This window comes from Dipteris shenzhenensis, chromosome 25 (assembly GCF_047967505.1).
Source record: "Dipteris shenzhenensis isolate YYH24624 ecotype China chromosome 25, Dip_SZ_1.0, whole genome shotgun sequence".
Classification (NCBI taxonomy): Eukaryota; Viridiplantae; Streptophyta; class Polypodiopsida; order Gleicheniales; family Dipteridaceae; genus Dipteris; species Dipteris shenzhenensis.
The window spans coordinates 13,581,443-13,604,462 of NC_141620.1; the positions used below are offsets into that span (position 1 = coordinate 13,581,443).

At 42.4% G+C, this 23,020-nt stretch overlaps 1 protein-coding gene across 6 annotated transcripts; it reads left to right on the plus strand.

Moving 5' to 3' along the window:
* Positions 1 to 1,362: 1,362 nt before the first annotated feature.
* On the plus strand, positions 1,363 to 11,439 carry LOC147885475 (uncharacterized). Of its 6 annotated transcripts, none has more exons than XM_087396105.1 (13): positions 1,363 to 1,606; positions 1,972 to 2,303; positions 2,413 to 2,632; positions 3,349 to 3,549; positions 3,633 to 3,703; positions 5,135 to 5,297; positions 5,632 to 6,225; positions 7,251 to 7,631; positions 8,092 to 8,167; positions 8,385 to 8,448; positions 10,234 to 10,366; positions 10,496 to 10,609; positions 10,761 to 11,439. In XM_087396105.1, exons 2-13 carry the CDS (start codon positions 1,987 to 1,989, stop codon positions 10,824 to 10,826), a joined length of 2,400 nt encoding a protein of 799 aa, XP_087252231.1. In that variant the 5' UTR covers positions 1,363 to 1,606; positions 1,972 to 1,986; the 3' UTR covers positions 10,827 to 11,439. The 6 variants fall into 6 exon arrangements, with proteins under 6 accessions (XP_087252231.1, XP_087252230.1, XP_087252232.1 ...); XM_087396104.1 differs by having other exon boundaries at positions 1,981 to 2,303; XM_087396106.1 differs by having other exon boundaries at positions 1,363 to 1,591; positions 1,981 to 2,303.
* The last annotated feature ends 11,581 nt before the right edge of the window (positions 11,440 to 23,020 follow it).

A 23,020-nucleotide genomic window follows, 5' to 3' on the forward strand; every position in this document is an offset into this window, starting at 1 on the left:
CTTTGAGTTGATGCCTTTGTTCTTAATCTTCATATTGCCATAATTTGATTGACCTTAGACTCAAGAATTACCATGGGAATTTTATCAATGATTATGCTACTAGAATAAACTATTCAATTGAGCTTTGATATTGTGATGGAGACTAGATTGAGAGTATAAAAAATAGATGCACATGAGTGGCTCCCATTGCTTAAGAGTATTGGAAAGGTTTAATTATAACTAGAGTTAGAGCTCAAATGAGTGTTTTTTTAATCCACTCTTGAGAGATCATTGATACATATTTGAGTATGAAAATTAAATCTTTATTGAGATTGGGTCAAAGCCATTTTGATGGAATTTTACAACATGAATTCTAAGACACGTTATGTTCACAATATGTAAGGAGTCAAGAAGCTTGATTGCCTTACGTTAGTAAATAGAATGGATGCATGATGCTCAAATTGATTCGATAGAAAATGTAGCAACTTCAAAGCCATATGGAGGAACGAGGTGGGAAGAAGGGGGCGGAGGGAGGAGAGGGGGTGGACTAAACAAATGGAACAAGAAATAGTGAGAACCAATGGGCAAGAGTGCTGAGAGCCTTGCACCATTTTCAAAGGGTGCCGAAAGCTCTTCATGAAGTGTGCAAAGGCATGCATTGCAATACATAAAGAAACCCACAAAAACTAAGCATGTTTGGTTCAAAGCGTGCAAAGGCATGCATCGCAACACATAAAGAAACCCACAAAAACTAAGCTTGTTTGGTTCTAAGTGTGCAAAGGCATTCCATATAGGAAAGACTGTTCCAAAGCTAAGTGATCCAATTCAAAGAACCCAACCTGTGAGAACTTCATGCTATGGCAGTTAGTTACTTGTAAGCTCTCCATGAAGGATTGTGCTACCAAGTGGAAGGATTTATCACTAGTATGTCCTTTGTGTAGAATACACTACCATATTTTTTGGGATTGCAGAGTGGTTAGGAGTATCTGGTGGGGCTTGCATCATTGGTTGGCTCAAATACATCTACTTATCGACCTTCGATGGAAGATTGTATTGCTGGGTGATCGTGGCTTTATGCCAGAAGAGCAGTGTAAAGTTTGGCAGCTTATCAGAGCATCCAGTGTTCAGTATATTTGGAGAGTTGGGAATGACATAGGGTTTAAGTGGGGCAATAACAAGCTCAATATGAGACGTTAGAGCTTTTGGCATATTTTATCAACCACGATGTTGGATTCTCTAATGTTTTAGCGGCATTAAGGCAGGCTTCTTAGTAGTTGTGGGAGACCTTAGCTATGCTCTATTTCTCTTCTCCTTTCGGAGATGATCTTTACTTTTATAATAAAAACTTTGTTGCATTGCAAGATATAAAGAAACCCAAAAAACTAAGCAAGTGGAACCAAACTCAATCTTACCCATAGCACACACACGGGTGCCAGTAGGAGAAGGCCAACTCAAGACGTTAGAGAAACTCCAGACGTTTCCATTACGTGGAATTGCTAACAAGGCAAACCAAAAAGTACTAAGATTGCCTTTCATTTAAAACTCATTTGGATTTGGATGTTTGTACACGGCTGCGCTTGCCTTGGACTTGGAGTATACGCTTCAAACCTCGGTTCTTTCCTTGCAGGTATGTCTTTTTCTGCTCCTCCTTGGGTTGTCCCCCTGTGCCAGCAAGGTAGGACATGGAGTTGGAAAAGTACCTTTTCACGAGTAAGTATGAGAACGAGGAAGGGGTGGTGGGCGAAGTTGTTTGTTTTCAGCGGAGCCAATCGTGTATATATACACGAATGCCTGTGTCACACAGAGAGAGAGAGAGAGCACCTTACTAAGAACTAGAAGATCACATCAGATCGTTCGTTTGACATCAGCACATGTGAACTGTGTTTGGTGCGATTTTATGTGTGTGAGAGAGAGAGAGAGAGAGAGAGAGAGAGAGAGAGCGCTATCTGGTGGCTGTTGCTTCTTCTAACATTGAATAATCCGAATGGATAGTATTTTCAGGTTTGAATGCAAGGTCTGCAAAATCCAACTTTACTATGCCGGGCTCCTGTGAAACAATTTTTGTCTATCTTATTGGCAAAGAAGTATATTCATACTTCATTTCTCAAACTCAAACAAACTTCTTCTCTTGAAAGAGGGCGTATCTTGATCACCTGTACCTCTTGGTCTCTAAATTTAAGAAGGCTCTCACGGTATTTTGAGAGACTTGTTTTTATGGGCTCTTTACCGGAAGCATCCGAGAGACTTGAATATCCATATGTCAGGAGAGATGATTCAGTAGTTGATGATTACCACGGAGTACTTGTTGCTGACCCCTATCGCTGGTACTTATCTTTCCAAGTCTTACTTTATTTGTAGTAGCCTGTATTCCAGCTTTCAAATTCTTGTAGCTATAATCAGCTTGAACTTGCCTTAATGATATGTTTTGGGCAGGTTGGAAGATGTTGATGCAGAGGAGGTGAAAGAATTTATTGATAAGCAGAGAATATTAACGAAGGCTGTTTTAAGCACATGCGACTTGAAAGAGAAGTTAACCGAGCGCGTAACAGCTCTCTTTGACTATCCAAAATACGATTGCCCATTCAAAAGGGGAAACAAGTACTTTTTCTTTCATAACACAGGATTACAAGCGCAGAGTGTTCTGTATAGTCAGGTCTGTTCACAGGTCACAATCCATCAAACATTTTTTGTAAATGCAATGAGTGTTAAGTTGTGAGTGCATGTGTTGTTTCTTTCCTCTTTCTTTCAGTAGTAGGTCGTTTGATGAGGTGAGAATTTAGTAGCAAATGTTGATTTAGCTGTAGTGACGTTTTCACTTATTTAGATTCTACCATATGTAAAAATTTCCTAACAGATATTTGGTCTGAATTTGTCCATAGAACGCAGCCCTTTTGTGGTGCTTCGTGGATGGAAATGTGAATGCTACTGGTACAGCATGTAGGTGATCAGTGTATCTGCAATCTGTGAATGTTTGCTCTTTTCTGGATATGCTTTCATCACATGTCCTATGCTTTCTGGATATGCTTTCATCACATGTCACAAATTAAGGTGTCTGTTGAGGCTTGATTTGTTCTGTAGACCATTTCTTGCACATCTCTCTTCTCAGGTTCTCATTCAAATTTAATGAGGTTATCTATCCTGTCTTTGTAATTGTTCCACGATCTTTCAGAAGACAGCCGTTGACACAGTTATGGACCCCCATGTTTCCCTAATAAAAATGACACTGTTGTTTATCATAGCTTGTCTTTGCATTCTAACCGTCCTTGTTGAGATGTGGTATGAAAGAACTGTACTTTATTTAAGTATTGATTGTTGTCAACTTATTGTATGAGCTACTCAAAGTGTCAATGTCTAAAATTTGTACTACAGGATGACTTGAAAGGAGAGGCCGAGGTTCTCTTGGATCCAAACAAGCTCAGTGATGATGGGACCATTGCGTTATCAGTTTCAGCTTTTAGTGAGAATGCAGAATTTTTGGCAGTTGGGCTTAGCTCCAGCGGTAGTGACTGGGTGAACATTAAAGTCATGCATGTGTCAGATAAAACTTGGGAGCCTGACTCACTTTCATGGGTTAGTCTCAAATTTGTAATATCCTTTGTAGCATTCCTGGGATGATGCATGCTTTGACTGAGAGTTTGGGCTGAAATCTGCAGGTGAAGTTTTCATCAATTGCATGGACTCATGATCATAAAGGGTTTTTCTACAGCCGGTATCCTGCACCAGAGTAAGGTTACCATCTTGTAATGACGAGATTGCTTTGATGTGTTGTTTTCTTTCTGTAGACTAAGGGCCTGTTTCCATTCATTGTTGTTTGCTAATGAGTTATAACCTCAGTCATGTCAGTGTTAGCCTTAAAATAGCAGTTTCTTTTCCATAGCTATTCTGCATATGTACCAAATGGTATCATCAAAGCTTTTTTGTGCCAAATGGCTGATCTTTGCATGATCAATTCTCGGAGTCAAAATTTATGTTATAAAGATGCAGAGTATATGTTTGACATCATAACGACTATTGCTACAGTGGATCGCCTGTTCTTATTTTTTTTCCCCCAGAAAGGATCGCCTGTTCTTTTCTGAGTTGGGTGTCTAACCTTTAACCCAGTTCCACTCGGACAAAGTTCTGCTTATTCTGTTGATGAATGCTATTCAGCTGGTTTAGCAACTGACAGTCTCCTACAAGTTTTGAACTGAAGATCCAATTGTTATAAAACAAGCTGTAAAACATTAACATTAGGTACTTTGTAAGATAAATACATGAATCGCACCTTTGGTCCAGCTAGTGTAAGATGGCATTGCCCGCAGTATGTGGTATGTTGTGTTTTCCTCAATTTTCAAGGCATCTTGCTTTCGTGGCAATCCTTTATTTGCATTGCTCGAAAGGTAGTGGTGATTTTTTTATTGCTTTGTCACTTGTCTGTTGTGTGTGGAAAAAAAATCATGCCATGCTTAGTGCATATATTCATGTTTATGAAGCATGGCGTAAATTGCACCATACCATAAGGGCATAGGGTCAAACCCTAACCCTATGCGGAGTTCAATCTGTGCATTTGTGCATAGTTGTATTGAGTAACACTTTGGTAAACTCCATTGCTTTGGCAGCTATTGCAGTACTTTCATTTCATTCAATATATAGGTGTAGAACAATAATGATTCATTTTGTCGGAAATTCTGCATTTTGCAGCACATGTTATATGAGTGCCTTCAATCATACGTGTATTTTTGCATTATTGTTCTAAGGCTTTTTCAAATTGAGAACCTATCGTATATTTCATGGTATGAGATGACCACATTCATTCTTTCTGGCTTTGGACTCAGAGCTGTCTCCCCTTATACAATAAGAATGTTTAAGTACTCAGGTCCCAGACTTTCACCTTATCTGGTGGCTTTGGAGAGCTTACCTATCAGTATGGATCTTCAATTTCTCATTGCACAGGCTCATGATGTCACCCTACACTCAGACTGCCTTTAGGGTTCAAATAATGACTTAATATGCTAGATTACTTAGGGTTGAATGCCTTGGGTGGATCTGGACTTGTGATATTTTAGACTTGTTAGCAATTAGGAGGGAATGCTGTGGACATGCTGAGGACTGTGAGAGCCTGTTTACAATAATTCAATTCAAACAGTCTGGACCGATCTGCTTTTAACTTTTGCAGAATAGTTGAGACTGTTGATGCGGGCACAGAAACTAAAATTAACCTGAATCATCAAATTTACTATCATTTCATGGGCACAGATCAAGTGGAGGATATTCTTTGCTGGAGGGACTTTACCAATCCAAAGTGGACCTTTGGTTCTGAAGTGACTGACGAAGGCAAGGTTTGTCCTTAAAAGAGTTATGGCTTGGAATTTCTCTTTTTAGCAACTACTTTTGTATGTCTTTGGGGATCACAAGCCATATGTGCTTACCAAAACAACTTCAGTTGTATTTTGGATTTGAGTTGATGGAGTCTTATGAGGAACTGCTTTGGAATTTTGAGGAAGCAAAGGGGAAATTTATTAAATTATCTAGTAGAGACGTCGTCGAATATGGTACTGGCTAAATATGAGTAATTGCTGATTTATTTTACAAGTTGATGTAGCAGGGAAGAGATTGAAGCATGCATTTAAGGCAGACATGGGTTGCTTCTAACCGATTTTGTTTGTGTGCCAGTACCTGGTGATGGCTATTAATGAGGGCTGTGATCCTGTAAACAGATTGTACTATTGTGATCTCTCAACTCTCCCAGCAGGATTACTGGGTTTTAGAGGTAGAGATGACCTGCTTCCGTTTGAAAAATTAGTTGACAATTTCGATGCACAGTATGAGCTGGTTGCAAATGATGGGACACTATTTACTTTTCGTACAAACAAAAATGCTCCAAGATACAAACTCGTTCGGGTGGATCTAGAGACGCCAGAGGTTTGGCATGACATTATTCCCGAGTCTGATAAAGATGTCTTGGAGTCAGCTCATTGTGTCAATGGGAGGCAGTTGGTTGTTTGCTATCTTAGTGATGTCAAATATGTTCTTCAACTTCGAGATTTGGAAACTGGCACCCTATTGCAGCAGTTGCCCCTTGACATTGGCTCAATATATGGGGTCTCTGGAAGAAGAAAAGACAAAGAAGTATTTTTTAGTTTCACAAGCTTCCTAACTCCTGGCATCATATATCGATGTGATTTGGATGTTACAACTCCATCATTAGAAGTGTTCCGTGAAAGTGTTGTGAAGGATTTTGATCGGACAGATTTTGAGACCTCACAGGTATGTGGCTCTATTGATATGACACCGTTCTCTCATGTAAGCAGTTTTCTGTGGGTGTCTCTTTCCACCCCTTGGTCACGGACTGCCTATTTGTTCTGTTTCAAAGATTGAGCTTTACTGGATGGAAAAGCTACACAGTAATTTATCTGTTTGCAAGGTTGTGTATGGAACCTTTAGGGTTTTAAAAGGAACCATTTCTTTTATTTTGTTGGTGACATGCATGCATCTTCTGAACAATGCGTCCTGCAGCCTTGTCAATTTGGACGACATACTTGTGGATGCATACTTGTGGTTTCAGCCTTAAATTTCATAGTTCTCAATAGTCAAAGGTGAATTGTTATAGGGTATTTAGAGTGGTGCACTGCGGACCATATCACAGTTAGTAATCTCTGAACAAACCCTTTCTACTTGCACTGTAAGCTGTTGTTTTGAGCTCTGTTTCAGAATGTGTTTGGAAAAATATTAGTCTTTTGCATGAAAATGTCATCTATCCTGGGGAAAGAGAATGTTAGTACAAGTAGGGCACTGTTTTGTTGGCATATGCTCAGATATAAAGAGCAGCTGCCCTCTTCTATGTAGTTCAACACAACTTGAAAAGGAGGAATTTCTTATATGCAGCAACATTGTAACATTCTTTAACCCAAAAGTACATCATGGTTATACTCACAAGCAGCATGTCTGGAGAGCTGTTTTGAAAGGATCTGACTTTTGGATGAAAATTGATCCAAAACCACCGACCAGACCAATATTCTGGAATGTGTGGAATTGATACACAAGTAACAAGTGCTTTTTATGAACTATCCAATGCAGTTTATGTTGGCTTCTTACAAAGTGAAACTTTGCTTTGTGTGCAAGCATCACAAAAAAAAAGAAACACTAGTTCTACTTCAACAGTTCATGTCTTTGCTATTGTCCAATGAGGACTACAAATGGACAAGATAGTGTGTGAATGTATGTAGCAGTAGAAGTCCTGTGGGTAGTTTGCCAGACATTTTACTTATGCTGTTAGTCATGGTTTGGCATAGGTTTTTGTGTCAAGCAAAGATGGGACAAAGATACCAATGTTCATAGTTTCTAAGAAAGGCATCAAGCATAATGGCCAGAATCCTGCATTATTATATGGATACGGAGGTTTCAATATCAGCATAACTCCCTCATTCAGTGTTTCTCGTATAGTCTTTGCCCGGCACTGTGGAGGAGTATTAGCATTTGCAAACATTCGAGGTGGTGGGGAATATGGAGAAGAATGGCACAAGGCAGGATCTCTGGCGAACAAGCAAAATTGTTTTGATGATTTTATATCTTGTGCGGAATTTCTTGTAAAGGAGGGCTACACAGAGTCTCAGAAATTGGCAATAGAGGGAGGCAGCAATGGAGGTCTTCTTGTTGCTGCTTGTGTCAATCAGGTAAAGTGTCAATGCTTTTTTATGTGCAAGGAAGGAAGATTCCAGTACAAATGTATGCCACTCTGTATGGTTTTGTTTAAATTCTAGGTCCTTATCGTTAGGCATTCAATTCTATGATCAATTGAGATTTAATCTGAAGGTCAATGTGGTCATAATTCTATTTTAAAATACAAAAGGAAAAAATGTAGTTAAAAAATTATCAGAGTTTGTATGTGGACTGCCAGTATGCATGTCTGAATACTTCTGCATTCTGAAAATAAGTATCATGACGTTGAATCAGTTGAAGTACGTCAGTACACTAGAATCTTATGCAATTTGAAGATTTTGAAGCACATTTGTGGAGGCTGTAGAAGTATTTGCATGTAAATTTATGATCCTCTTCTGTTCTCAAGGGAAGGCAGAGGCTTGATTTTTCACACTGTCTAACAAAGCTTTGATTTTCTGCGTGTTATTTCAACAGAGGCCGGATCTTTTTGGGTGTGCTCTGGCCCATGTTGGTGTGATGGATATGTTACGTTTCCATAAATTTACCATTGGTAAAATATTACAACGCACCCCCCGGCTCCCCCCCCCCCCCCCCCCCCCCTGTCTTGCTTCCCCCCAGTTACCTGTCTACAAAGGTTATACCACTTTTAGGAAAAAATGCTTGTTTGGATCTCAAGTTGCTATATTTTCTCCAATTAGAAGGAATTTCTATATAAATTCCATGTGTTAAGACTGACACTGTCCTGTGCTTTCCTTGAATATATCTAGGACATGCTTGGACCACTGACTATGGCTGTTCAGAGAAGGAAGATGAGTTCAACTGGCTTTTCAAGTAAGGAGTTGCAATGTTTTGCCATGATTTGTTGCATCCATTTTGTGTAGCAGCTTGCACTTGTCGTTCTGACCTGGCAAGCAGGTTTTCTTGTGTGTTCAAAGTTGTATCATCAGCCCAGTGAACTGTGGTGTTTTTACCCAAAATCACGTTTATGTGTTAGCTGCCTCGATGATGTGTGGCTTTCTGACCTGGGAAGCTGTTTTTCTTGCGTCTTCAAAGTTTAATGTCATTGGCCCAGTGAACTGTGGAGTGAAAAAGGCTCATCGGGGTGCAGTACATGATTTGAAAGAAGATGAATAGTGCTTTGCATAGGTCTGGTGATGCTAATAAAGTCTCTCAGATACAAGCTTGAGATCGCTTGTACTGGGTAGGGATAGAAATAACATATTACAATATCAAACCCATCTCACGATTATATCCCACTTTTGTTTGGATTGTTGAGGTAACTTTTAAAAGGTTATACTGAATTTGAGAATCACCCAGCTTCATATTGGAGAGGGAAGGGTGAAGATTTTTTATTCTAATATTAGCATTATGCTTTGATGAGATACACAATAAATACCATTTTTCTGGCTGTATGTGGAATTGCTCATCCTTGTGAGCGAATAACATGCACCTTATGACTTGCATGCCTTTCTGCTAAGAAACACATTGTCATGCAAGATGAAGAAGGAAGCCCTAACATAGTAGTGTAGCATATAACTCCCCAAAGGAGGTTGAGACCTCACATGGAACAATGCGAGAACCAGAGCTCAAGACGAATCCGAGGCTGGGTGGAGAACAAGATTGGAGCCCGCTTAGTCAGCTTTCGTATCCAATATATATACAGGAGATGACTAACTCTAACAGAGACAAGTGGAAGCCAAAGTACGGTAGGATTTTTAAAAATCGTGGAACAGGTGGTTTGACATCTTTTTGAAACAATTCATGCATAAATATATGCAGCGATATTTCAGATCTAAAGGCTGTCCTGCTCCATTGTAACTCCATTGGCAAACCCTCTTGCGCCTACATCCCAGATAGTTCCTCAACCATCCTCCTCAGGATAAGGACCTTGAGGTCCAAGCGATTCTACATCTATTCATGCTTTTCATAATGGGATTCATAGTGCTTGATTTCATGGATCACTTTGCAGTGTCCAGATGCTGGGAGCAGAAAGGAATCCACTTTGAAATTGCAAGTATTTGAACTCCAAACGTTTTAGACCCCTGGACAGTTAATAGTTATAACTTCCAGGGCAATTTGCCAGGGCTAGAGGCAATGTTGGCAGGCTAGCCGGTTTAGGGCCTGGTATAAGCCACAATATGAGCCAGTAACTAGGCCAGTTAGTGGCCAGCTAGAGGCCAATCAGAGACCCTGACCAGGGTCAGGTAACTGAACCAGATCTGGGTCAGGTCAGTCGGGGGTTTTGTCATGCCCGTCGCCTGGTCGGTCAGTTTTCTGCCTATCCCCCTTGCCACTCTTATAGTACCTATCTCGGAGGTTTCTTCAGCAGGTTTAGACAAAGTTTTCCCTGACATCTCCTGCCCATTTTCCTATATGTTCAAGGACATTAACAGAACGGTGAAGGGGGGACTCCTATAAACCATGGAACACATTTGTTGGGGGGGATAGTTGCAAATACCTGACGTGGTGTGCAAATTTTACAGTGGCATAAAATTAAGCGGCTCTCACACAAGACATTACATTTTTTTCTACTGGGGTAGGCTAATAAAGAAACCTGCAAAATTTATGTGATGTTTGAGTTGTGTCATTTATGAAGCTGGTCTTTACCTCATGCAGGTACTCTCCTCTGCATAATGTAAAGAGACCTTGGGAAGGCCGTGATCCTGCAGTGCAATACCCTGCAATGATGCTGCTCACAGCAGATCATGATGATCGAGTTGTTCCACTTCACTCCTTGAAGCTCCTTGCAGTAAGTCTCCAGTTGTTTTAAGTTAGACGAAGCAGGTTATCATTGAATATTAGATCTGAACTTAGTTTTCCATTTGCTGGAAACATGACAAATATGGCACTTCATTCATGCTTCCCTTTTGTTACGCAGACACTGCAGTATGTCCTCTGCACCAGTGTAAAGGAAAGCCCACAAACAAATCCTATCATTGCTCGCCTTGATACCAAAGCTGGTCATGGTGCTGGACGGCCAACCCAAAAGCTGGTCTGCTGATGAAAGAAAGCCAGACTTTCTCTAATAATGTGGAAATCTGAGATAAATTCAATGTCTTTGCAAGATTGTTATCATATTTCTGGGTTTCTAAATGTGGGGGTTAAAGGAAGTAACTTGCCTAACTTTTGTGTGTGTGATTCAGATTGATGAGGCAACAGATAAGTTTGCTTTCCTAGCGAAAATGGTGGATGCCCAATGGCTTGATTGATAATGGCTACTTTTCTCAGAATCTATAGAAAGCAGGGTCGAAAAGTGAATTCCTTCAGAGTGAACGCTGGCAAGCTGCAGGAGTGTTAGAGCGTGGAAGTGGTGTTGATCGCCGATAGAAAATATATACTCTAATGTGCTCGGGGAAGTTTGAAAATCTGTAATTCAGTTCTTCCCTGCTCATGCAGAGCTGGCAAGAAGACGTCACTGCTTTAGTATGAATGTGGAGGTAAAAATGGATGCAGCCTTCAAAATTGTGTAAACTGAACTCATTATTCCTGCTCATCAAATGATGAGTAGTCACAATTAACCTCTTGGTCTAGCTGGTGGTAGAGAAGTGTAGCATTGACACCGCTTAACAATGGTGTTTTTTCCCTTGTTTAGCATGAGCATTGATTGGACTTCATGCAGGTCTGCTATACTCATCCATTCCATGTCTTGTTGGGCCTCATTCCTTGTCTTGTTTCTTCTCTCGCTTGAGGACTTTCTTACTCCAAGGAGCATGCTAGCCCATGTAAGCTACCATGTATTTGTAGTGCCTATGTGCGATTAGGATATTCATAACCATTTCACCAACTATACCATGAGGTATTACGTTTGAATAGCCTTGACAATAAATTACCAATCAAAGTCTCAAACCTAACACACAACCATGTGGCGTCCTTATTATTGAATCTTCCTCCATGAACCCTCCATTTTCCTCCATGGACCCTCCCCTTTCAGCAAAAAGAAAGTCAAAATGCTCTCTTGATCTCAACTATAGCCTTTTGCATTGATGATACTTTGTTTCCTTGATGTTGGATGAAAATTGATTAGATCTTTGTTCTAGGGAAACCCCATGCCACCTTATCACTTGCTCATTGTTATCCTAATGTAAGTTTGTAGGAATCATAACATGTTCACAAGGTAGAATCACTCAAATCCCACACGCGGCGGAATAGTATCAGCTCTATCCTTCACACTCTTGATGCAATTCATTGATGAAGATCTCACTCGAAAAATATAGGATAGACATCACATGGAAGAGAGAGAGATGAAGAGAGAACTTAACCAATCACTGGGTAAGACAAGCTCAGAGGTGAGCACAAAACAGCTAGCAAGGGTTGGGCCAAAAGGTGAACTCTATTGTTGCAGATCTCATAACACTCCTCTTTGTTGCCTAGAAGGCTTTAATAGTTGATGGTGAATGGGGAAATGAAGTGGTGCTTATATAGGAGTAGTAACTTGGTGGCCAACTTTTTGTCCCCCTTGCATCGACTTTTGTTGGAGCTCCAAACCGACTTGAAGGTTGGCTTGTAAACCTTAGTATAGCCTTGGGTTAACTCTTCCAAGCTCTGGCAGCCACCAAACATGAGCTCCTTGGGTAGCCTTCTGACTTGTACTTATTCCTTGCAAGTTGTGGTTGATATGAAGGTCTTCTCTAATAATAAAAGGCTTTGGTTGCTTGCGCCATGCTTTGCTATAGATGTCCCCTATCCCCCTAAGATCTAATGCCCTTGTTCCCTCATATGGGGGCTTATAGGTGGGGACATTAATCTCTAACACCCCCTCTCAATGACGTAACTATGGCTGATGCCCATATGTCTAATGAGGTATCCATCTTCTCCTTGGGAGTGTCTTCGTGAATACATCTGATAGGTTGTTGTGCTTGGATAGTACATAAGCTTAATGATGTCGATGATGGAATCTCAAACAAAGTGATAAAGGATCTCGATATGCTTTATCTGTGCATGGAACACAAGGTTCTTTGTGATAGCAATGCAACTTTGGTTGGCACACATGACCACTGTTGCCACCTCTTGAAGCATGCCAATATTCTCTAGAGTCCATTTGAGCCAATGTATCGTACAGTTGTGCACGTAGCTTTGTACTCTACCTTTGTACATGAAAGGGCGAATGAGGGTTGTTTCTTGCTTAGCCATGAGATGGTCCTTGATGCAAGCCCAAAACAATAGCTTGTGCTCGATTGTGTGCTATTGGCATCACTTGCCCAATCAAAATCACAGAAACCACCAAACTACATCCTTGTGGCGCATGTGATGCCATAGGTGGATGCACCCTTTAAGTACCGCAACACCCGTAACCTTGCACTCCAATGAATCTCCTTGGGTTGGGCAGAGAATTGATAGAGTAGTGCAATAGCATAGGAGATATTTTACCTGGTGTTAATTATGTAGAGCAGGTTGCCCACCATTTGCTAGCATCCACCAGTTGGGATGAATCATGATACTTAGTTTCAGCTCGACCTCCATGGGGGTCACTACCATCTTGCAGTCCTCCATTTGGAACCACTTGATTAACTCCCATTAGTATTTGTCTTGCGAGATGAATATGTTGCCTTTACTCTGCTTGACCTCAATCCTAGTAAAATAATGCAGAGATCCCAAATCTGTTATTTCGAACTCCTTTGTTAGAAGCTTCTTGACGATAGAGATATTCTTTGAGTGGTATCCTATAAGTATTTCTCCCCTTTTGAAAAGAGAGAAAGATTAGCGTCTAAAGAACTTTGAGCCAACCCAATCTTTGAGAAGGATTTATTGAGCTAGTATCGTGCTCTCAAGGCCTGTTTTAGCTCGTACAATGCCTTCTTCAATAAGCATACCTTGGAAGCAAAGCTTGGAAATTGAAAGTCCGGTGGTTGCTCTATGTATACCACCTCCTCCTCTAGGGTCCTGTACAAGAATGTTGATTTCACATCCATCTGGAATATCGGCCATCGATGATGGGTAGCCAAGGCTATAACAATAAGAATGATCACCATCCAAGCTCTCGGGGCAAGTGTCTCATCGAAGTCAAGACTCTCCATTGAGCGTATGCTTTTATCACCGGCTTGGCTTCTTGTACTTGTCCCAGACTTGAACTTGAGTTCATGCACCCACTTGGTACTAGGCTTGTTCACTAAGTCCCAAGTGTCATTCTTTGCAATAGCATCCATCTCTGCCTTCATGGCAACCTGCCACTCTGGAATATCCTTTGACTCCTCAAAGGATCTAGGCTTGTCAATCTAAGCTACCAGTGCCTAGTTTGTGGTAGGAGTCCTTTGGGTGCATTGGGATCTTCGTGGCACGGAACTGGTGTCAGGTTTGTCTATCACGCAAATCTTGCAAGGTATAGGTACCATTGGGGTAACTTCTTCTCTGTAGATGGTATCTTTGAAGGTGGCTATGGTGCGTCATGCTTTGCCTCTGCCTTCTTAGACTCTTCATCTTTCTCTGTCTCTCTGATGGTCAATCTTGGTGCTAATAATTTCCTAGATCTCCTCCTCCAGCTGAGACTTTGTCTCCTCAAAGACTACACCCCTTCTAACGAGGATCTTTTTTGTTGCGGATTGAAGAGATGGTATGCGTTGGACTCTTCACTGTAGTTGATGAAAGTACACTTCCTACTCTTGGAATCCAACTTTGTTCTATCATGTTTGTGCACATGTATGAAAGCTTTAGAACAAAAAATGCCTAAATGTGAGATGGTTGGCTTCTTGACATAGTATGCTTCATGTGGAGTCTTGTTTGCAATGGCCTTCGTCTTGGTCATGTTGAGGATGTGAACAATTATGTTGACGGCTTCACCACAATACGGTATGGAGACGCAATGCCCCTTAGCATGGTTGAACCCATCTTTGTCATAGTCCGGTGGTTTTCGCTCAGCTACACCGTTTTGCTGAGATGTGTATGCAGTTGTGAGTTGTCTCTTGATTTCGTGCTTCTTGCAGAAGCATTGAACTCACCAGATTTGAACTCATGCTATCTATTAGTCCAAAAGGCTTCACAACCTTGCTTTTGTACCTTGGCCTTCCATTCTTTGAATTTGTTGAAAGCTTGTGTATTCTTGGCCAGGCAGTACACCTAGGTCATCTTGTTGTAGTCATCTATGAATGTAAGAGAATATTTGGACGTTACATATGAATTAGTAGACATGGGACCACAAATATTGGAATGGGCCAACTCCAGTGGCTCCATGTTCCTTGATCCGAGCATCCTCCCTCCCTATGTTGCTTGCCCTCCAAGCAAGCCTAGCAAACACTATTGGGTCATGTCATCGACGGAAGTCCATCCACCATGCTTGCCTTCTTGATCTCCAACAAGGTGCGATAGTTGAGGTGTTTAAATCTTTCATGCCATGGCTTGGAGTTTCTCTGATCTCGAACTAAGAAAGCATCAATCCAGTACAAGTCATTCCCTTCAACTACTTGAGCTCCAATATCTTTGGTATTTGACAACAAATCCCTTGTCGTTGAATATCACCCAAAGCTTTCCTATCTTTGACATCTGACTTACAAATTGCAAATTCTTGCATGGATTTGGACCATAAAGAACACCAGAGATTACTTCGATGGCTCCTGAGTTGGTGTGGAATGGTATGCTGCCAATATCTTTGATATGACATAAGATTTAGAAAGAAAGAAGTTAGCAAAGCATCACAAGAAGAACTATCAAGAGCCCAAAGAGTACCTCACCATCATCGTTGATGGGATGGATCAAAAGAAGATCAATCTTTCTCACTTCAAGTGAGTGCCTAAGGATTTGAAAGAGGAGAACTTCATCACATGTCACGTGGTTGGTTGCATGATCTACCATGGTGAATTAATCCCCAGGGTTTATCTAACATCACCACATGTAAGAAATGATCCTAATCTCACAGTGTCACTTTTAAATGATGCATTGAGGAATCAGACACAACCTCTTCCCAAAGAATAGAGGGTGGGAGTGCATGAGGAGTCGACGCAAGTTCTTGTGTTACTACCTCATGAATCCAAGTGACATGAGCTCATGGATTTCGTGTGTTTGGAAGTTTTGGGGCCCAAATATAAGGTTCACCTTGGTAATAGCCCTAGGCCTCCAAGATCTCCCTTGCGATCCAACGTGGGTGTGTCTTTTGCACTTCGCGCATTGGTGTTTGTCTTAGCCGACATAGCTATTAATGTCATTGGACCTTGATCTTTGAGGGAGTTGTCGGTTTGAGGATGGGGCAAGGAGAAGTTGAAAACCTTCCCACGGTTTTGGGAATCCAAAATTGTTGCCCTCCTTCGGAGTAGCGTTGCACGTAGAGGATGTCTTGTGCACTCATTGTTCATGAGACAAGAGTGAGACAACCGGGTACTACCCATGGAAATGGGCTTGGGAAGAAGAGGTGTAAGAACAACTAGCATCTAAGGTTTGCCCTTATTGTCGATAGGGTAATGGCCTTGAGCGGTTGGGGGGTGGAAGTCTTTCTTGGGACAATGAATGGGGGTTTGGGATGTCTCCAGAGCTTTGGAATTGTCCTCCTCCAGAATTTCCTTACCCTTCAAAGGTGGTTGCATTGTAGGGGAAGCAGTGTCCTCTTTACAAAGTGCGATCATTGATGTATTGAGGTATGACCACGGGACATGATAATGGTAGTGTGCGCTCTCCAGTCAATTTGGCGACGACGGAATAGCACCATGTTCTCCCAAGGGTCATCTGCTCATCTGACGCTTTTGTGGGAAGAACATAAAATCCAGTATCTACCACATGGTGAGCAACAGTTAGTTTCAAATCCACATAACTCAATGTATTTGAAATTTGGCCTTTAGTGACCCAGACCGAAGCAAGATTGAGGTTTAGCGGTACCTTCAACACTTCCCATACCTCACGAGAGATGAAATTATGACTCGCTCTCGGATCCACAAGCCCCTTCACCTTTGTACTGGGACCTTACAAATAAATACTCAACCTAGCTGGATCTATTGTTAATTCATCAGTCATACCTAGGTGTTCTATTGTAGCCTTAAATAGGGCCATTTGTTTCCTTTGCTTGATTTTCACATTGCATATTTTGGCCTCTTCGATGGCTTGGAGTTTCATTCATGATATGTCGACCTTAAGATCTTTCTCTCAATGTATGGCCTCAAGAGTCTTTTCAGCTTGCTACCATTGAGGTAGTCGTCCATCTCGATCCCATCTAGGGTGGCTGTTCTACATGCGCCTTGTGGATTGATCTCCACTATGCAGTAGAGACCCATGCCCCTATATTTAGGTTTGTGCTTGGTGTTGTGGATGCTAAGTTTCCTTCTTCCAGGTCCTTGCTGCACAATGGGCGGTTTACGAAAGGAAGCAGTAGTGCCAAAGAGCCACTTGTAACTCCCCGGCAGTAGCGCCAAAGATATGTAGTTCTGCAGTAACACATGTGTCATGGGGGATCTTGGAGAGATGCTATCGGAGTCTCGACTCCCAAGCTACTCCTTGTAAAAGTCTGAGATGCGGGAGCCTACACTTGTGTCACTCAAGTACCTACCAGAAGCTGTACAAGTGATTCCATGAAAGGAAGAGGGAGGGAGAAGGGAAGGGAAGAGAGACAAGGGGGTGGGAGAGAAGAGGGGAAGTGTAAGGGGATTGTTGAGAGTTCATGCTCAACATCATGTGATCATGTGTGCATAGCACCATCACGTGATCATATGTGCATAGCACTAACCTTATAGAGTGCTATAAAGGAAAGGGTTAGATCCCCTAACCCTAACCCTAAAAGGGTTTGTATATATTCTATTTTTTCAACTAATTCTAGTGTACAGTTAGTCATTTGTGGTGTGCTCTCTAGCTGTGCCCTCTCTCCTCATCTCCACTCTTCTCCTCTCCCCTCTTCATATTTTGTCATGGTATCAGAGCTCCCTTGTCTTCCGTTGAGACATTGAGTTTCTTGAGAGTGTGAGAGAGATTGTGAGATTGAGAGTTCTCTTGAGTGATTGTGAGATCCTTCCCTTCACTTCCGTTGAGAGAAATTTCCGTCATTGAGAGGAAATTTCCGTCCATTATTCTTTCTTTGAGTTCTTGAGTGATTTCATTCTTGAGAAAGAGAGTTCTCTTGTCTGAGAGAGAGAAAGATGCATAGAGTTTTGGCTTGAGGGTTTGTACCTTTGAGAGGTCGAAAGACCCCGCCTCCTTCTTCACAAGGCCATTGACTCCATTTCAGAGATGACTTGGCTCCTTCAGCTACAGTAGCTCCAGCCTCGATGGGATAGCCACGACTCAAAGCCTCCTACGAGCCTCCAACTAAAGCGTGCTACAACGAAAAGCTCTTGGCCATCGACAGCCAAGAGTTGCAGCCAGCGTCAACGCTTCCTCCAAGCGACTGCACGTAGCAAGAGCCATCGCTCCAGCAGCCACAGGCTGCATGTCCTGCAGCAAAGCCTCTCCATACGAGCTACCTCACAGGTTTTAGATCAGAAGGCGTCCTTCTCCAACAAAGCCTTGAAGGCTCCAAACGAACTCTGCCTCCACGCATTCTCGCTTCAAGCCTTGCCCGTCAAAACAACACGAAGACAGAGGTGAGCCCTCCGTCTTGGTCTTTTCCGAAGCGGGGCTGCCTCTCTGTCGTCCATCACCAACGCTTCGTTGGCTATTCAAAAGCGCTGAAGCACACGGGCTGCACAAACCTCAAACGCCCGATGCCTCCCATGCAGTCCAAGCCTCTCCAACGCAAATAAACAGCTCCCACGAACTCCATCGACTCTGACGCAGCCTCAGTGCCAGCGACCTCCTTCGTGCAGCGCTCCAAGCCTCTTCATCGAGCGACGCCTCCTACAACGCCTCGAACGGCGGCTCCTTCAACCCAGCTCCATTGACGGCTCCATCGAAGAAGAAGACGGAATCTTTGAGATTCCGTCAGAATCTCAAAGATTCTGATCGTCCTCCTTGTGACACGTGGCCCTTATCCATCTGCCACGTCATCAGCCAATCCTATCTGCCACGTCAGCACCGACTGCCACGTCATCATCGACTGCCACGTCAGCACCGACTGCCACGTCATCAGTGACACATCATCAGCCACATCACCTGCCACGTCATCAGTGACACGTCATTAGCCACGTCACCTGCCACATCATCAGTGACACGTCATCAGTGACACGTCATCAGGCCACGTCATCTGCCACGTCACTTGTGCCACATCATCTGTGCCATGTCATCAGTGACACCTCAGCACTGCCACCTCAGCACAGAGCTTCACTGGCACACCTCTTGCTAAGCACAGTGCCACATCATCATTGCATGTGACTCACAGTGACACATCATCATTGAGCACCATTTGCACTCCTTTTGCCCCTCCACCTAGATCAAGTCATATCTCTTGATCCAGGAAGAATTTGAGGGTACTCCAAAAAGGAAAGTCGCTCGATTTTTCGTGCTCTACGCGCTCGTTACATCACGCGCACATTTCAGCGCAAGTTACACTCACATTTAAGCCTCGCCGACAAAACCACTTCCTTCACGCACATTTGCCTCTACATCGACGCATCTGACCCAGCACTTAAAAAGAACAAAGGAAAAGGAATTATTTGCTGCTCTTTCATCGATCGACGGTTGGTTTAGATCTAGATCAGAGTAGACTAGATCGCCATAGAGGGGACGCTTTGAATTCCCCAAGTTGCCAATCTAAGCCATGCCCGAAATTCCCGACTAGTACCTACTCGGAGTCAGTTCATATGCTCACATCCGATTTCACATCATTACATTACCTGAAACCTTACGTTCATCAGTTCAGTGAGCAGACTTCAGAGTTCAGAGGCATTGCAGATTGATTCAGTGGGCAGATAGCACTTGATTTCACACACACATGCCACCATTGTAAAGCCTATTTGGCTATCTCACGGCATCGTGCACATCATTTTTTCAGCCTTGTAAAGCCTCTTGGCTATTCTCGGCATCATTGCCACAAGCCTTGTAACACAAGTCAGATCTTATTTACTGCAGTTCTATCTTCACCGACGGTACAGAGATTTCACTTGGCATCTTCAGTGTATTTGCAGTTGATTCATACAGAGTTTTCCAGGACACTTTTTGAGTACAATGTTTGCACCATGTCGACTAGCAACCTCAATCTGGAGGCATCTGCTAAGTTAGACAACTCCAATTACGGTACATGGAAATACCGAATGGAGACCATTCTTGTGCTTCAGGACAAATGGGAGTATGTTGATGGATCCATACCTAGACCATTGGCCGATCCAGCCACCAGTAGCTCTACTCCATCTGTTGTCACAGCACCAGCAACGGGATCTACATCGGGATCTACATCCACACAAATAGTTTCCGCATCAGTAGCAGATCCTGCCATTGCCCGAGCTCAAGCAGAATGGGATAAGAAAGACAAGTATGCCTATCACCTGATCAAGCAGAATGTGCAAGATGTCATGCTAGGACAGCTCAACACAGTCAAGACATCAAAAGAAGCATGGGATATGTTCGCAGCTCTCTACGAGTCCAAGAACACATCCAGGATTCTCACCTTGAGAAACCAGATCAACCAGAGTTTCCGCAATAGCAATGAAACCGGTCATGCTTATGTACTCCGCATCAAAGACTACAACAATCAACTTGCAGCAGCAGGAGAGACTATGAATCCCGCAGAAATGGTTCAAGTAATCCTGAATGGACTAGGAGAAGGATATGAGAATCTGGTCCAGAGTATTGCCATCCAATGGCAAATTCCAACACTTGAAGAACTTCAGTCAGTTCTACTTGGTGAAGAACTCAGGACTCAAGCCATTCAAGCACGTAAAGGTCATTCTAATGATCAGGCATTCATCGCTTCAGACAGAAGCAGAGGCAAAGGCAGAAACAGAGGTAGATCATATCAGAAAAGTGGTCAAAATCAAAGTCAGAATCAGCATCAGCATCAGCAGCATCCTCAGCAACATCAAAATCAGCAAAGAGGAAATCATTCCAACAGAGGAAGATTCCAAGGACGAGGGAATGCATCCACCAATGTGTCAAACATTCAATGCAACTATTGTCACAAGTTTGGACACTATGAAAGAGATTGCCGCAAGAAGCAGTATGACCAAAGCGGTCAATCCAACAGTAATAGAGGGAATTCCCGAGGAAGAGGAAATCATCGTGGTGGACATTCTAGTCACAGTCATTTTGCCAATGAACATGGCAATATGTTTCTTGCAAGTGAGGAATTGCATCAGACTGATACAATGCACCTAGACACTGATTTCAATCCCAAAGAAGATTTCAATTATCAAGTCAACCAAGTGGAACAGGATCCTTGGTACATCGACAGCGGTGCATCATCTCATATGACAAATCATCAGGAATGGTTCACAGAAATGAAGCCATTAGAAGGTCAAAAGAATGTCATCTATACAGCAGACAATACACCGAATCCGGTTCAAGGGACAGGTGTTATCCCTATGAACAATTTCACTGGTACAAAAGGATTAGTCAAAGATGTGCTCTATGTTCCGAAGCTCAGCGAGAACCTTTTGTCAGTAGGTCAAATGACGGAACACAACTACAAAGTCATCTTCGACGGTGATGAATGCACTATCAGAGACAAATCCAAAAGAGGTCAGCTAGTAGCAAAAGGTGTCAAGGAAGGACGCTTATACAGGATGCTAGCTACAGTACCAGATAAGCATGCCATGTCAGCTCAAATGCAACAGATGCCACTATCTGCAAAATGGCACAAGAGATATGGTCATGTCAACTTCAAGTACTTGTTAGATCTCAGGAATCAAAATATGGCAATTGGGATTCCGAAGCTACAGTTTCTTGGAAAAGTTTGTGAAGCATGCTGCTTCGGCAAACAAAAGCGAACCAACTTTGTCAGAAGTACCTCTCGTGCACGAGGTATTCTTGATTTGATTCATACAGATGTATGGGGTTATGCCCAGACCCGCAGCATCAATGGTTCACTTTATTACTTGACCTTCATCGACGACTACAGCAGATATTGTTGGGTCTACTTTCTGAAAGAGAAATCTGAAGTGTTTGCCAGATTTCAAGAATTTAAAGCCATGGTAGAAAACCAGACAGGCAGAAAAATCAAGGTCATGAGATCAGACAGAGGAGGTGAATACATGTCTTCAGCCTTCATGAACTTTTGCAAAACTCACGGCATTCGAAGACAATTCACATGTGCAGATACTCCTCAGCAAAATGCAATAGCTGAAAGGAAGAATGGGACTTTAGCAGACAGTGCTAGAGCAATGCTTAGTGAAAAGCATCTTCCGAATCAGTATTGGGAAGAAGCAATAGCTACAGCTAACTACTTGCTTAATCGGCTTCCTACCGAACCGATACAAGGAATGACTCCTTATGAAGCATTCACTGGACACAAGCCACGCATTGGGCATCTCCGCATATTTGGTTGCATAGCATATGCCCACATACATGATGATCATCGCAGGAAATTGGATGCGAAATCACGCAAATGCATCATGGTTGGCTACAGTGAAGAAAGTAAAGCATACAAATTGTATGATCCCATCAACCGCAAAGTCATTATCTCCAGAGATGTAATCTTCGATGAGGAATCAGAATGGAAAACCTCACCTACACAGGAGATAGAAGCATCGACTTCACAGTCATTTACAGAACAGGTTGATGAAGAAGAGCAAGAATTGCTAGCAACACCCCAATCAGCGTCACAGCAGCTCAGACGGTCTACTAGGGAAAGCAGACCACCAGCCAGATTGACATATGCTCAGAAAGGCAAAGCAATTCAGGTGGAAACCACCAACTATGCTCTTATGACTACCATCATGGCTACAGAAGAACCAGTGTACTTCGAAGACGCAGTAGATAAGCCAGAATGGCAAACTGCAATGAATGAAGAAATGGATGCTTTGTATAAAAACAACACTTGGGAATTATGCGACCTTCCACCAGGAAAGAAGGCCATAGCCAACAAATGGGTATACAAAGTGAAGTACAATCCAGATGGCAGTATTCAAAGATACAAAGCCAGATTAGTTGCAAAAGGATTTGCACAACAATATGGTCAAGATTATGATGAGACTTATGCTCCAGTAGCAAAGATGGATTCCATACGGTTCTTGATATCACTAGCCACACTCAGTAAATGGAATGTGTATCAGCTCGATGTCAAGAATGCATTTCTCAATGGTTATCTAGACGAGGAAGTCTACATGCAACAACCAGCAGGTTATGTTGAACCAGGACAGGAGAACAAGGTTTGCCATCTCAAGAAAAGTCTCTATGGCTTAAAGCAAGCACCCAGAAGTTGGTACAGCAGAATTGACAAGTATTTTGCTGATCTGGGATACATGAAGTCCAATGCAGATCATACTCTCTACTACAAAGTTCAAGGGGAAGATATTACTATTGCACTTTTGTACGTAGATGATCTGATTGTGACAGGAAGCAAGGATAGCTTCATCAGAAAGCTAAAACAAGACTTATCTGCAGATTTCGACATGAAAGATCTTGGACT

Bases quoted from the DNA above. Each gene is read 5' to 3' on its own strand.
- LOC147885475 (XM_087396105.1), top strand. From the start codon at position 1,987: ATGCAAGGTCTGCAAAATCCAACTTTACTATGCCGGGCTCCTGTGAAA. The intron at 2,304-2,412 runs GTACTTATCTTT...TGTTTTGGGCAG, and splicing joins GTTGCTGACCCCTATCGCTG to GTTGGAAGATGTTGATGCAG. The intron at 10,367-10,495 runs GTAAGTCTCCAG...TTTGTTACGCAG, and splicing joins ACTCCTTGAAGCTCCTTGCA to ACACTGCAGTATGTCCTCTG.